At 44.6% G+C, this 14,013-nt stretch overlaps 1 protein-coding gene across 2 annotated transcripts in view; it reads right to left on the bottom strand.

Moving 5' to 3' along the window:
* JMY (junction mediating and regulatory protein, p53 cofactor) overlaps window positions 1–14,013 on the bottom strand; it is a 94,132-nt gene extending 80,119 nt beyond the window's left edge. For both annotated transcript variants that reach the window (XM_054489738.2, XM_063665426.1), the window contains exon 1: window positions 10,079–14,013. In XM_054489738.2, the coding sequence (XP_054345713.1) occupies window positions 10,079–11,110 (1,032 nt within the window). In that variant the 5' untranslated portion in view covers window positions 11,111–14,013. The remainder of the gene's footprint in view (window positions 1–10,078) is intronic.

Raw genomic sequence — 14,013 nt, 5'->3', positions numbered from 1 at the left:
GGAGGCTGAGGCAGGAGAATTGCTTGAACCTGGGAGGTGGAAGTTGCAGTGAGCAGAGATCATGCCACTATACTCCATCCCAGGCAACAGAGTAAGACTCCGCCTCAAAAAATAAATAAATAAATAAACAAAATAAAAAGGAAATAAAAGTGATAGCAGGGGCCGGGCATGGTGGCTCACGTTTATAATCCCAATACTTTGGGAGACTGAGGCAGGCAGATGGCTTGAGCTCAGGAGACTGAGGCCCGCGTGGGCAACATGGTGAAACCCTGTTTCAACAACAACAACAAAAAAATACAAAAAATTAGCCAGGTGTGGTGGCACCTGCCTGTAGTCCCAACTACTTGAGACTACAAGGTTGAAGTGGGAGAATCACTTGAACCCAAGAGGTGGAGGTTGCAGTGAACTGAGATCACACCACCACACTCCAGCCTGGGTGACAGAGCGAGACTCCATCTCAAAAAATAAAAAGGAAAAATAAAGTAGCCTCCTTTGGGACTGCATCATTCTCTAATCCCAAACAAAAAAGGTAATTACAGTATATGTATATAATTAAGATTTTCCAAAAACATCATCAGCTAAGCACTATTGCTTTTGTCCACTGTTGAGACACTGAGCATATATTTCAATTGGACAACATTTAAATTTATCACTTACCCTCACTCTGTTTCTACAGGGATGCAGACAGTCCAGTGGTTAACAAAGCAGGCTTGGATTTGAATCCGGTTCTCTCATACAACAGATATGTTATGTAGGCAAATTTACCAATTCTCTACCTCTGCTGCAAAATCCTTATCTCTTATGTAGATATAAATATTAATCAAAGTTTAGATTTATCAAGTGTTTACTAGATGCCAGGCACTGTTCTGAGTGCTTTATAACATACTTTTTTTTTTTTTTTTGAGATGGAGTCTTGCTCTGTCGCCCAGGCTAGAGTGCAGTGCCGCAATCTTGGCTCACTGCAACCTCTACCTCCCAGGTTCAAGTGATTCTCCTGCCTCAGCCTCCCAAGTCAGCTGGGATTACAGGCGTCCGACACCACACCCAGCTAATTTTCGCATTTTTAGTAGAGACAGGCTTTTACCATGTTGGCCAGGCTAGTCTCAAACTCTTGACCTCATGATCCGCCTGCCTCGGCCTCCCAAAGTACTGGGATTACAGGCGTGAGATACTGTGCCCAGCCAACATACCTATTTTTAAATCACTCTATGAGGCAGCAGTATTAATCGCTCTATAGATGAAGAAGCTAAGGCACTGCATCAGGTAACTTGCCCAAAATCACAGATATTAACAGGGAGAAGTCAGGTCTCAAACTCGCTTGCATCCTACCTCTTACTGTCTAATCTACGTGTTAACTGAGATAATGTACACAAAGATCTCTGTAAAGTGCTTGGCCCACAGTAACCATTCAATAAAGGTTAACTAACTATTGCGGTTATTGAAAACTTCTTATTATACATCCTTATACACACTCCAGCTATGGCCCCATAGGTGTGGATAGAAACTCATCTAGATAGGATGGCAAGGAGAAAGACAGGCTTAGAGAAATAATTTTAATAAGTAAGCATTCACTTTGCAAGTATAACTTTCAGTTATCAAAAACTGATCGGAAAAGCAGTTTTAATACTAAAAACCACAGGGAGAAGTGAAAAAAGAACAGAAAATTTGAAGTATAAGTAATGAATGATGTAAGGATGTAAGGATAAACAAACACAAAACGAAACACTATTGCCATATTCAAATGCCCTCTGTACTTCAAAGTGAATTTAGGCTTTCTCAAAGCCTAAAAACACTAGCAATATTAAAAGTGCTGTGATTTCAACAGTCATCTTACTGCAAGGAGATCTAAACCTGAATACAGGCTGGGTACAGTGGCTCACACCTGTAATCCCACAACTTTGGGAGGCCAAGGCAGACGGATACCTGAGTTTAGGAGTTCAAGACAAGCCTGGCCAACATAGTGAAAACCCGTCTCTACTAAAAATACAAAAATTAGCTGGGTATGGTGACAGATGCCTGTAATCCCAGCTACTCAGGAGACTGAGGCAGAATAATTATTTGAACCTGGGAGGCGGAGGTTGCAGTGAGCCAAAATCATGCCACTGCACTCCAGTCTGGGTGACAGAGTGAGGCCTCGTCTCAAGAAAAGAAAAAAAACCAAGTTGCTTAGGTCCCAATCCTTGCCACACTGTGCCTGTCAACTACTGTGGGTCCTCTAAAAAGAGGCTATACTTACTTCACTTTATAAACTAAAAACTAAGGCCCAAAAAGGCTAGTTAACAGCCTAAGGTCAAACAACTCTTATTACAATCAGGACAAAAATACAGATTTTTCCCAAGCCATATCCATTTAATTTTTTTTTTTTCCATGAAGCACTCAAGACAGTGTAGTGGGATGCTTCTGAAAAAAGCACTCTGCCTCAACTAACTCCAAGCACCAGGATGACTTCATGACCAATTTTATTTAAAATTTCTTCCCAAAGAAACAGTGTTCATCACTGCATTTTCCCAGTGCCTATATTACTATTTGTTGAATAAACTAAGACCCTAGCCACTACCCTCAAACCTGAAAGTTACAAATAAAACTCCAAATCATTAAAGTAACTTCATACATTTATCCTTAAAAATCCTCCTCTGTGAAATGTCCAACCCATCAGCCCTATTATTTCACAGCCCATTTTATAGAACCTTCGCTACAGTCTGAAAAAGAGTCTACTATATAGAATTGTAATTATATTTAATTTAAAATTCAAGGACAAACATAAAGGACAATCCCCCACATTTAGGAAAACAACTCAAAATTTTCTGGCCTTTTGCTGAATAAATTCTTCTCTGCCCCTATGCAGTTCAATAACTTCGATATGCTGTGTTAAGGCTACTTGGTATTATCAAGTCCCCTAAAAGAAGCCTGAAAAACCAAATGAACTTCACCATCTCTACCAAAAAAAAACCAAATAGTTACAAGAACTATTATTTAGTCTTCAGTGCCTATGTCTCTTACCCTTGGAACTTAATAATTTTTCTCCTACCAACAACTGAGTGAATCAGGCAGATTCAGAGGAAGCAGGTCCTGGCCTTTTAGAGAGTGAAAAGAGCCACAGGAAACTTCTCGTTACAAAAAAAAAAAAAAAAAAAATAGGCACACATACATTTAACCATCAATGGAGCAACAGAGGGCTCATCTTGTGCTTTCAAGACCTACTGTCAAAAATATTTTACAGTTAATGAAAGGTCAAATAAAGCAGCAATGGAGAAGGTTAACGATCGATTAAAATTACATGTGAGAATTTGCAAAGATGGCTAATTCAAGTACAGCAGCTGCTATGTTTGACAAACCAATTTTCCCACCCATCTTCTCCCTTCTCTCCCCATCTCTCTCAGACACACATACACACTCCCTTATAATAATATCACTGAAGTGTTGTCTAAGTTAACCTCATTTTAGCAAGGAGGAAACATCCCCAGACTTCACGTCTATGAAGTATCTGGGCCAGGTGTGGTGGCTCATGCTTGTAATCCCAGCAGTGTGGGAGGCCGAAGCAGGTGAATCACCTGAGGTCAGGAGTTCGAGACCAGCCTGGCCAACATGGTGAAACCCCGTCTCTACTAAAAATACAAAAATTAGCCGGGTGTGGTGGCACATGCTTGTAATCCCAGTTACTCAGGAGGCTGAGGCAGGAGAATCCCTAGAAGCCGGGCAGTGGAGGCTGCAGTGAGCGGAGATCACACCACTGCACTCCAGCCTGGGTGACAGAACAAGCCTGTCTCAAAAAAAAAAAAAAAAAGGAAGGAAGAAACATCTGGTGGACTGGGCATCTTGTGATGTTAAGTGGCAAGCAGACAAACCATTACAAAAATTAATTACCAAGAAGGGTGACATCCTGCTACCAGGCTCCACGATTTTGTTTTATAGACGCCCTAAACTAGAAGCATATATCCATTTTTCTATACTTACATCTTTTTCAGTGATGCAAAAAACTGTCTAAAAGTACATTTGGGTACAGGATTGAAGAAAATGATTAGCATCAAAATATTGTAAATCTTTCCAACTTTCAAGTCTTTCATCAATACTTTAAGAATCCCACAAATTCACTTAATTTCATTATTCTTTAACTGTATTTTACAGTAAAAGAGCAGTTTGCAATATTTTCATGGGAGTATAACATGGTTAGACAAGGCATCAAGCTACAATGTTGACATATCCTCTGTCTTAAAAGTCTACAGCTCCCATATGTCCTCAACATGTAATATCCTATTTTTCAATACTTCCAGTCAATGCAGTCAAGAACTCCCAGACAGAACAGCTCTCTCTATTGCACTCATATTATATCCTTCCCTATAAACAGCAGCCTGCTTCCACCATTTATTTATATGTAATCATGGGTCATGGCTTGCTGGCCCAGTGAAAGACAGGTGGCGTCCCAAGACTCCTAAAGTACTATCATTTCTCTAATGTATACAGTTGGGGTTTCAGCAGGGCTTGAGTTTTATAACTAATCTTAGGTTTTCAAGAAAATTAGAAAAGTTATTTTCTAAGGACCCAAAGGTATCCTTCAGAGGACACCTGTTAAACAAAACTTCCTCCTAGAGCTCCTTGCCCCTTCAGTTAAATAACCTCAGAAGTCAGAAGCTGTTATCCAGCTTAGCCATTAAGATACAAAAACAAAACAAACAAAAAACCTCCCCACGATTGGGCACTCTTCTCTAACATAAACCTATCCTTGCACCACTAGGCAACACCTTTCTCTAAAACACAACATTCAGACTGCCCTACCTCATGCTTGTCATAATTAATTTGAAATGAGTTATCCTGAATCAAAAGCAATTATTGAGTGTTTACATGCACGTGTAATCCCAGCTACTTGGGAGGCTGAAGCAAAAGAATTGCTTGAACTTGGGAGGCGGAGGTTGCAGTGAGCTGAGATAGTGCCATTGTACTCCAGCCTGGGCAACAGAGTGAGACACTGTCTTAAAAAAAAAAAAAAAAAAAAAGTCATTATTGAACTGACTGCATTTTAAAATAATACCACTCCCCAATTCTCAAGAGTAGAGATTGACATCCTTTCTCTTTAAGGAAGGAATACAGTCCCTTGGATTAAGAACCCCAACAGGCCATAGGCATGGCAGAAAAGGCACACATTTGGATTAAGACAAATCTAGGCTTTCATTGGAGCTTGGTTACTCAGCTGTTTAGCCTTGGTGAAGTCCACAGAACCTCTTTAAGTCTCATTTTCTGCCTCAGTAAAATAGGTATAAAACATCTCAACAGATAGTGAATAATAAATATTAGTTACAGTCCCCACAAAAAGGGCTGAATGGAAAACCGGATAATCCTTGTTACATGAAAAAAGGGAAAATAACACTTCCTGGAAGCCTCTTTAGTAAGTGCCAGGCACTTTGTTAGGCCCTTTCTCATACCGTCTTACTCAAATCTTAAGACATCCTTTATTTCCCCCACTTTCCTTTTTAAAAGAGGTTAAATAACTAAGCAGGTCATCACAAGTGGTGAGTCCTATTTTCAACCTAGGTCTTTCTGACTCCACTCACTCAACAGGATATTTATTACGTGGCTTACACGGATAATTTTGAAAACACATGCTACTTCCAAACCGTGGTTTCAACAGAAGAGAAGTTAGAATTGAGCACATCTTTATAAACATAATAAGTTCCAAAATGAACACTGATGATTAGATCTTAATCAAGCCTACCATCATAATTGTTTACTATCTAAAGCACCACAGTTAATCATCTCGAGAATAGCAGTCCTTATACAGAAACCATTATTTATAAAATCCAGGTCAAACCTAAGCTGCAGTATGAGCCACCAACGCATATACACTAATACAAACCTCAGCTCTGACCGACAACCAAGGCTACTGCTGAAAACTGTTCAAAGAGGTCTTGGTGGCACCTGCATTCATTTAAGGACTGATTCAATGCCTACTGTATAAATACTGCTTCCAATAGTAAACTCTTGTAAAAGTCCAAAGTCAAACATACCAGTAACAAATTTCACCTTTCACTTGGATTTAGCCCCTAAGAAATATACTGTACATTATAGCATAAACATAACTTTTAAATGCACTGTGAAACCAAAGCATTCCTGTGACTCACATTATTGCCTTTCTCTCTAAAATGCACACATGCCCACACATATAAAACTCGGCAGGACACCCCATTAAAACCCATCCATAGCCCCTCTTACAGGGAATTCACCATCCCCAGGTAAAAACCTCTTACTGAGGAATTTATTTATGTTTTAAGAAATTTTCCTTTGAAGTACCAAAAAAAAATTTCTCCTTGTTTTAAAAACACTGTCCTTTGAGGAATTTACACTTATCAATTTATAAAAATTTTACTTACAACTTCACATTAAAAGGACACATCTTCTAAGTCCTTTAAATTCTTGCAATAGTAAGAATAAATGAATTTTAAAAACTTCTCTAGTTTCCTTTATCCACTAATTAATAGTGCTCACAAGATGTGTGGTCCTGAACTAGGGGTGGCAAAGAAGAGAGTTCCAAGGTATTGTCAAAGCCAAGGACCTTGAAAAGCTTACAATCTAGTTGTACAGTCTGTTCTATTAAAAACAAACAAAAAAACCTTTCAACAATTTGCTAACCATTTTGAACAAAAACAGGTGATTTTAAGTTGAAACCTTTAAATGGACCGGGAAAGGAACACTGTAGGAAAAAAGACCAAAAAACAGATTCATAGAAATTAAAGAAGGAAAAGGACTAAGTATTGTAAGTGACCAAAGGACTAAGTATTCTAAGTAACATATCCTCAAAAGTAACATATCCTCAAGAATGTATTTGATTTATCAGATAAACCTAGCTTGAAAAGCTATAGCCAATTCCACAAACTAAGTCAATAGAATAACACAAACATGACACAACTTCTATAAAAATGTTACCTTAAAAAATGTTACTGCAAACTATTAAGAAAGCAAAGTTAAATTTAATTAGCTGAAGACAAATACATGGCTAGCATCCTATACATTTTCATTATCATGCCCACGGCAGACATCACCAATCACACCACACTTCCCTCCCTCCCCCAATATAATCTAAAGACACAATCTTCCAGTAGAAGTCAAGATAGGCATTATTACTGAACCTATTTGTTGTCCTTGATGGCTATTTTTCAAATATTGCCGGGTGCAGTGGTTCACGCCTGTAATCCTAGCACTTTGGGAGGCGGAGGCAGGCAGATCACCTGAGGTCAGGAGTTCAAGACCAGCCTGGCCAACATTGGGAAACCCTGTCTCTATAAAAATACAAAAATTAGCCAGGCGTGGTGGTGGGCGACTGTAATCACAGCTACTTGGGAGGCTGAGCAAGGAGAATTGCTTGAACCCGGGAGGTGGAGGTTGCAGTGAGCTGAGATTGCACCAGTACAGTCCTGCCTGGGCAACAGTGCAAAACTCTGTTTGGAGGGGGTGGGGGAGAGGCTGGGTGCGGTGGCTCACGCCTGTAATTCCAGTACTTTGGGAGGCTGAGGCAGGCAGATCACCAGGTCAGGAGATCGAGACCAGCTTGGCCAACATGGTAAAACCGCATCTCTACTAAAAATACAAAAATTAGCCGGGCTAGGTGGCACACGCCTATAATCCCAGCTACTCAGGAGGCTGAGGGAGGAGAATCACTGGAACCCAGGAGGCAGAGGTTGCAGTGAGCCAAGATGGCGCCACTACACTTCAGCTTGGGCGACAGAGCGAGACTCCGTCTCAAAAAAAAAAAAAAAAGAAAAAAAGTATAATTTTCTGTTAAAGAAAATAAATCATTATGGTCAAGAGAACCTTAATTAGGAACACATTTTAAAAAAATGTAATCCCCTTTTTAAAGAGTTCTAGAAAATTATATTTTTTGAGAGCTTATTTTTGACCCATTTGAATTAAAAAACCGGAGATAGTCGCTCTTTCTCTTTTTCTTTTTTTATTTTTTTTGAGACGGAGTCTCGCTCTGTCGCCCAGGCTCAAGTGCACTGGCATGATCTCAGCTCACTGCAAGCTACGCCTCCTGGGTTCACGCCATTCTCCTGCCTCAGCCTCCCCAGTAGCTAAGACTACAGGTGCCCGCCACCACACCCGGCTGATTTTTTCTTTTGTCTTTTTAGTAGAGACGGGGTTTCACCGTGTTAGCCAGGATGGTCTCGATCTCCTGACCTCGTGATCCGCCCGCCTCGGCCTCCCAAAGTGCTGGGATTACAGGCATGAGCCACCGCGACCGGCCTGACAGTCGCTTTTTCTGAGTATCCAAAAAGTTAAAATCAGACAGGCCCACTCATTAAGGGATTTTTAAGAATATGTAGTTTAAAAAATATATCTGTAAATCTAATAAGAGAAAGAAGCACTAACGGTTCTTGCAGTTTAAGAGAAATACAGGTCAATATTAACCAAACACTTCTGAGAATATATGTGGTCACTTAAGATTTGTCACTTCCTTCAAAATAATTTAAGGTAGACTCCCGAAGTGAGGTGATAAAAAAGGGAAATAAAAACAGATCCCTGGAACTCTAGGATCATGTTATAGTGGGTGACATTTAGCATACAGTAAACCAACAGGAAGCAGTGCAAATCTGGATTCGGGAAGTTGTAAGAGAGTACTATGGTATAAGTGAGAAACAAACATTTCTTAAATACTCAAGTCTAATAAAGAAAAATATCTAATATTCTACGAAAAAACCATGAGGCTCTAGCTCCCTAGTCTAACAACAAGGTTCAACTATTATATATACATAAGCAGATAACAACACAATCTTAGGAATATAAACACCATTAAAAGGGGCATTTCAGGCCGGGCACAGTGGCTCACGCCTGTAATCCCAGCACTTTGGGAGGCCGAGGCGGGCGGATCACGAGGTCAGGAGATCGAGACCATACTGGCCAAGATGGTGAAACCCCGTCTCTACTAAAAATACAAAAAGTAGCCAGGCTAACGTGTTAGCCGGACGTGGTGGTGCGCACCTGTAGTCCCAGCTACTCAGGAGTCTGAGGCAGGAGAATCGCTTGAACCCGGGAGGCGGAGGCTGCAGTGAGCCGAGATGGTGCCACTGTACTCCAGCCTGGGAGACGGAGCAAAACTGCTTCCAAAAAAAAAAAAAAAAGGTGCGGGGGGCAGGGGTGCATTTCTCCACCAATCTCAATTGCATTAATAGTAAAAACAGTAACTTGCTTTGAGAAACTACGTGTAGTAGTATCCATTAAGGAAAACTAAGTCTATTTTAAAAGACTTTTTTAGTAAAGTTCCTTCAGCAGAAGCTAGTGAGCAAGCATGAATTACACATTTCCTACACATTCTAGAGCCCCATATGTATATCCATTCAGACCCTTTTTTCCACTTTTTTTTGTTATTTTAAGGATTAGTTTGAAAAGGCTTTTGTACTTCTACAGTAAGTACAAAAATACAACGAACATTCCTGCCCAGAATCTTTATTTCTCCCTAAAACAGGAGTGAAACCTGAGACATCTGTAAAAACCCGAGGTAATCAAAAAAAAAAAAAAAAGAAAAGAAAAAAAACACTTCTAAAAAACCTTTTAAAAATAAATTTGCATCCGATAGTCACTAGGTGCGTTTTCACTTAGACAGGTCACTCGTTTAAAAATGAATTTAAAATTTGCGTAGGTTGCCACACTGCACAAAGAAGAATCAAAACAGATCAACTTTCTCCGTAAGACAAACTATTTTAAATAAAGGTGACACGGACAAAGAAGAGTTGACATCTGGGCAGTTATTGCTGGAAGAGCTTTAGGGGTAGAAAAATGCTCATGTGGCCTATGCTTACAGAACACTTTTCTGAGTGGCTTTAATTGCGCATTACCAGTAGTAAGTAGCACACAGAGCGCACTTACTACTTTTGATAAATGGGGGAGGAAATAAAGACGAAGGTCCTTCAGAGAGTCAATTAAGCAGCCACCGAGAGGGATGAAGGGCAAGGTAGAACCCCTCTTGGTTTCCGCTTGTCCAAAAAAACAACCGTCCTACCTGCGCACACCCGAGACCGAGGCTCCAGCCTTTGGTTTGGCCAGTAAACCAAAAGCGACTAGTAGAGCCCAGACTAGGAGCTCATTCACTCACCTCCTGGATGCGCTTCCTGGCCCGCTGAAGCACCTCTTCGTAGCCCTTCTGCCGCAGCTCGCTGAGGCTTTCGTAATACTCCTCGGGATCATCGGTCTCGGTGAAGAGCACCTGGGAGAGGATCTTCCAGCCGCAGGTGTCCAGGCCGTGGCCCAGGTAGACCTGGAGCTGGTAACACAGAGTGTCGATTTCCTGCTCGGTCATCTCGGGGGCGCCCCCAAACAGCACAGTCCACATGCCCGAAGGTTCCTCGGGGAACACCGGCAGGCACGGCTCCAACTGTGAGTTCACTGAGCACAGCTGCTGGTGCACGGCGCGCAGGTCCTGGAAAGAGAACAGTCCGGCCCAGCTGCACTCTTCGGCCGGAGACTCCAGCTCGGCGGCTGGCGGCGGCTGCTCCGCGTCCGAGAGCGCCAGAGGTGCCTCGTCCTCCTTCACCATTTCCAGCACCTCTATCTCCTCGGAGACCGTCCCAGAGGCGTTCACGATCCGTACAGAGGACACCTGGGCCTCTCTGGGCGCCGGCCGGGCTGCTGCAGCAGCTGCCCCCGCCGCATCGTCGGCTTCAGATGCTTTCTGACCCGGGATGGGTTTGGCCCGCACTGGGCTCCTAAGACGACTCTCCGCCCCTTTGCTGCCAGGACTCCGCAGCCGCGGGTCCCCCAGAAGGCTGCGAGTGCTCCGAGGAGAGCCGCCCTCCGCCCAGGCCGAGCTCCGCCGGGGCCCGGGGCTCCTAACCAGAGTTGCAGAGGCAGTGGCCTCGGGCCGGCCCCTGCCCGCCGGGCTGCCGGGCCCGCGGCTCCCGTCGGACGCAGCTCCGCCGGCCTCGGCGCCCCCTCGCGCCCCCGCTTGCTCCCGGGAGCCGCTCCTCTGCCTCTGGGCCGTCCGGTTGTGGCAGGTTATGGCAAACTTGCCCTCAATCTCGTTCCAGGCCACAATAAAGACGAATTTGTGCTTCTCGCGCTCGTCGAACACATGGGGCCGCACAGCCACCCAGTCCGACTCGAGCGTCTCCTCCAGCGCGAACGACATGGTGGCTCCGGCTTCTCGCCGCGGGGAAGGGCCGCCGGCCCGGCCCGCCCGAGGACTCCCCGCTGGCTGCGCCGCGCCCCCCGCTCACCCTCGCCGGGCGCCTTCAGCCATCTTAGTGCGCCGGCCGGCTCTCCCGGCTCGTTCGCCCGTCCCTCCGCGCCCCGACCGCCGAGCTCCTTTGTGGCGCGGATCGAGAGAAGGACAATAAGCGTCCCGGGAGCAGGTAGTTCACATGGTCACCTGCGGCCGGATCTGTTTACAAGCTCCGCGCTGCCGCAGCGCCTCGCGGCCGCCCGCCGCCCCCCGCGCGAGGCCGTGGAGCTGCGTCTGCGGCGCTCCGGAGGTGAGGCGCGGGTCCCGCGGGGTCAGGCCGGCGCTGTATGCGTCCCGGTCGCTCGCCCAGGTCAAGATCCCCGCCCCTGCCCCTGCTGCTGCCGCAGAAAGCCCGGACCCGGCCAGCCTGATGAACCCGTCTCCTAAACTCTGCGCCTCAGCATCGCCACAATGTTGCCATTCGACTGCTGACGTCGGCGGCTCCACGAGGGACGTAAACACGGGCACGTGCCGCACGCTGGTGACGCGGCGGCGGCGGCGCGCGCACCCCTCCCGCGCGCGCCGGCGCCTCCTCTCGGCGTCCCCTGAGCCAGCCCGCGAGCGGCCGCGCTCCCGACTCTCCTTCCTTCCGCGCAGCGTCCCGTTCCCGCGGGCTTGGAGCCCGCTGTCGGCGGGTTGCCGGCTGCGAGGGCGATGAGCGTGGCAGGTGTGCCCTGCTGCACAGGTGGCCTCCGAACCCGGGAAAAGAGGAACTAAGGCGGAGGAACTGAGACGTTTCGAATTCCAGGTATTGAGCCCCTCGAATGTACATTTGCCTCCATTCTCCCAGAGGGAGACCGGACGGAGAGTCGCTCCTGCGTTCAGAAGTAGCGTGTAGCCTCGGGGAACGGTGTGCTGAACTCTGTGGGGCTCGCCCCCAGCCTGTTAGGTTCTCCCCTAATGCCCTTGAGACCAAAACAAAAAACAAAACAAAATTCCAGAAGCTTTTCTAGAAAGACAAAGTTTAAGATATGAAAGGAAGGTGTCTGAGGAAAGCCCAGTAACAGTCCAAAACAAAATGAAAAATGAAAATGCCATGTCCTAAGAGCATGAATGTTTACATTATTCAGTTCATTGGTGTTTTATTGCTTCAGGTTTCATCATGTACTGTTCTGTGAACCTCGTTTTGAGGTCACTGGGCTTTAGCCCTTTTGAACTTGTATTCAATTATGGGAGTTCCCAGAATGCATATACAAAAACAGTCATATCAATCTCTGCTATTCTTACTAAACTATGATGAAACACATTCTTAAAATTAGTAGACTTTATAATAATTATTGGCATTCTTTTTCCGATTAGTATTCAAGTCACAGATGTTGTGCACCATAGTTAAAGCACAATGGAAATTAGTTCTTTTACATTTATTCACATTTCTAAAGTATATACAAAACCGTTTGGATTAGCCTTGTATTGTTAGATTCAGTAAAAACAGCTGTTTATTCAGATGACAGAACAGTACTGAACTAGCTAAGCTTCAAACTTAGTTCAGTATTGTCCATCTTAAACTCTAAGCTTCAACACTTGGTTCAGTATTGTCCTGATATTTGAATAAACAGCCAAAAAAAAAATTTTTTTTTTTTTTGAGACAGAGTCTCACTCTGTGGCCCAGGCTGGAGCGCAGTGGCACGATGTCAGCTCACTGCAGCTTCTGCCTCCCGGGTTCAAGCGATTCTCCTGCCTCAGCCTCCCAAGTAGCAGGGATTACAGGCACACACCACCAAGCCCGACTAATTTTTGTATTTTTATTAGAGACGGGGTTTCTTCGTGTTGGCCAAGCTGGTCTCGAACCCCTGGCCTCAGGTGATCCGACCGCCTTGGCCTCCCAAAGTGCTGGGATTACAGGCGTGAGCCACTGAGCCCAGCCGGTTTTTAACGTTTTGTACAGTTCGTTATTTGAAACCACAAATTTTCAAAGTTTGTAACTGTGAGTTTGTGTGAAATCTCAAATACAAGTCAGAGACACGTTCTGAAAGGCAAAAAGGAGAGAAAACCCATTTCAAATCTGAATTACAGGGCTGGGCATGGTGGCTGACGCCTGTAATCCCAGCACTTTGGGAGGCTGAGGTGGGCAGATCACTTGAGGTCAAGAGTTCAAGACCAGCCTGGACAACATGGTGAAACCCTGTCTCTACAAAAAATACAAAATTAGTCAGGTGTGGTGGCACGTGCCTGTAATCCCAGCTACTTGGGAGGCTGAGGCAGGAGAATTGCCTGAACCCGGGAGGCGAAGGTTGCAGTGATCTGAGATCATGCCACTGCACTCCACCCTGGGCGACAGAGTGAGACTCCATCTCAAAAAAGAAAAAAGAAAAAAGGTTTGAATTACCAGCTAAGCAAACAATAGCACATTATAGAACTCTTCTTTTTTGCTAAAAAGCAACTGCAAAAAGCTAGTTTTTCTGATAAAACATTACTGACATGATCCCATTATGTATAATTGTGAATACAGAGAATGAGTATTAAAAGAATTTGTTTACAAGTTCTCTTCAGATTAGAGGACAAGAAAAAGAAAAAAATTGTTATTTAAAAAAATAGTCCGGGTGCGGTGGCTCACGCCTGTAATCCCAGCACTTTGGGAGGCTAAAGTGGGCAGATCGCAAAGTCAGAAGTTCAAGACTAGCCTGGCTAACATGGTGAAACCCCGTCTCTACCAAAAATACAAAAATTAGCTGGACGTTGTGGCAGGCGCCTGTAATCCCAGCTACTCGGGAGGCTGAGGCAGGAGAATCGTTTGAACCTGGGAGGCAGAGGTTGCAGTGAGCTGAGGTTGCGCCATTGCACTCCAGTGCCTGGGCAACAGGAGCGAAACT

This window comes from Pongo pygmaeus, chromosome 4 (genome assembly GCF_028885625.2).
Source record: "Pongo pygmaeus isolate AG05252 chromosome 4, NHGRI_mPonPyg2-v2.0_pri, whole genome shotgun sequence".
NCBI classification, from domain to species: domain Eukaryota; kingdom Metazoa; phylum Chordata; class Mammalia; order Primates; family Hominidae; genus Pongo; species Pongo pygmaeus.
Note: the sequence above shows the minus strand (reverse complement) of the source record. Positions and strands in the feature narration are given on the sequence as shown.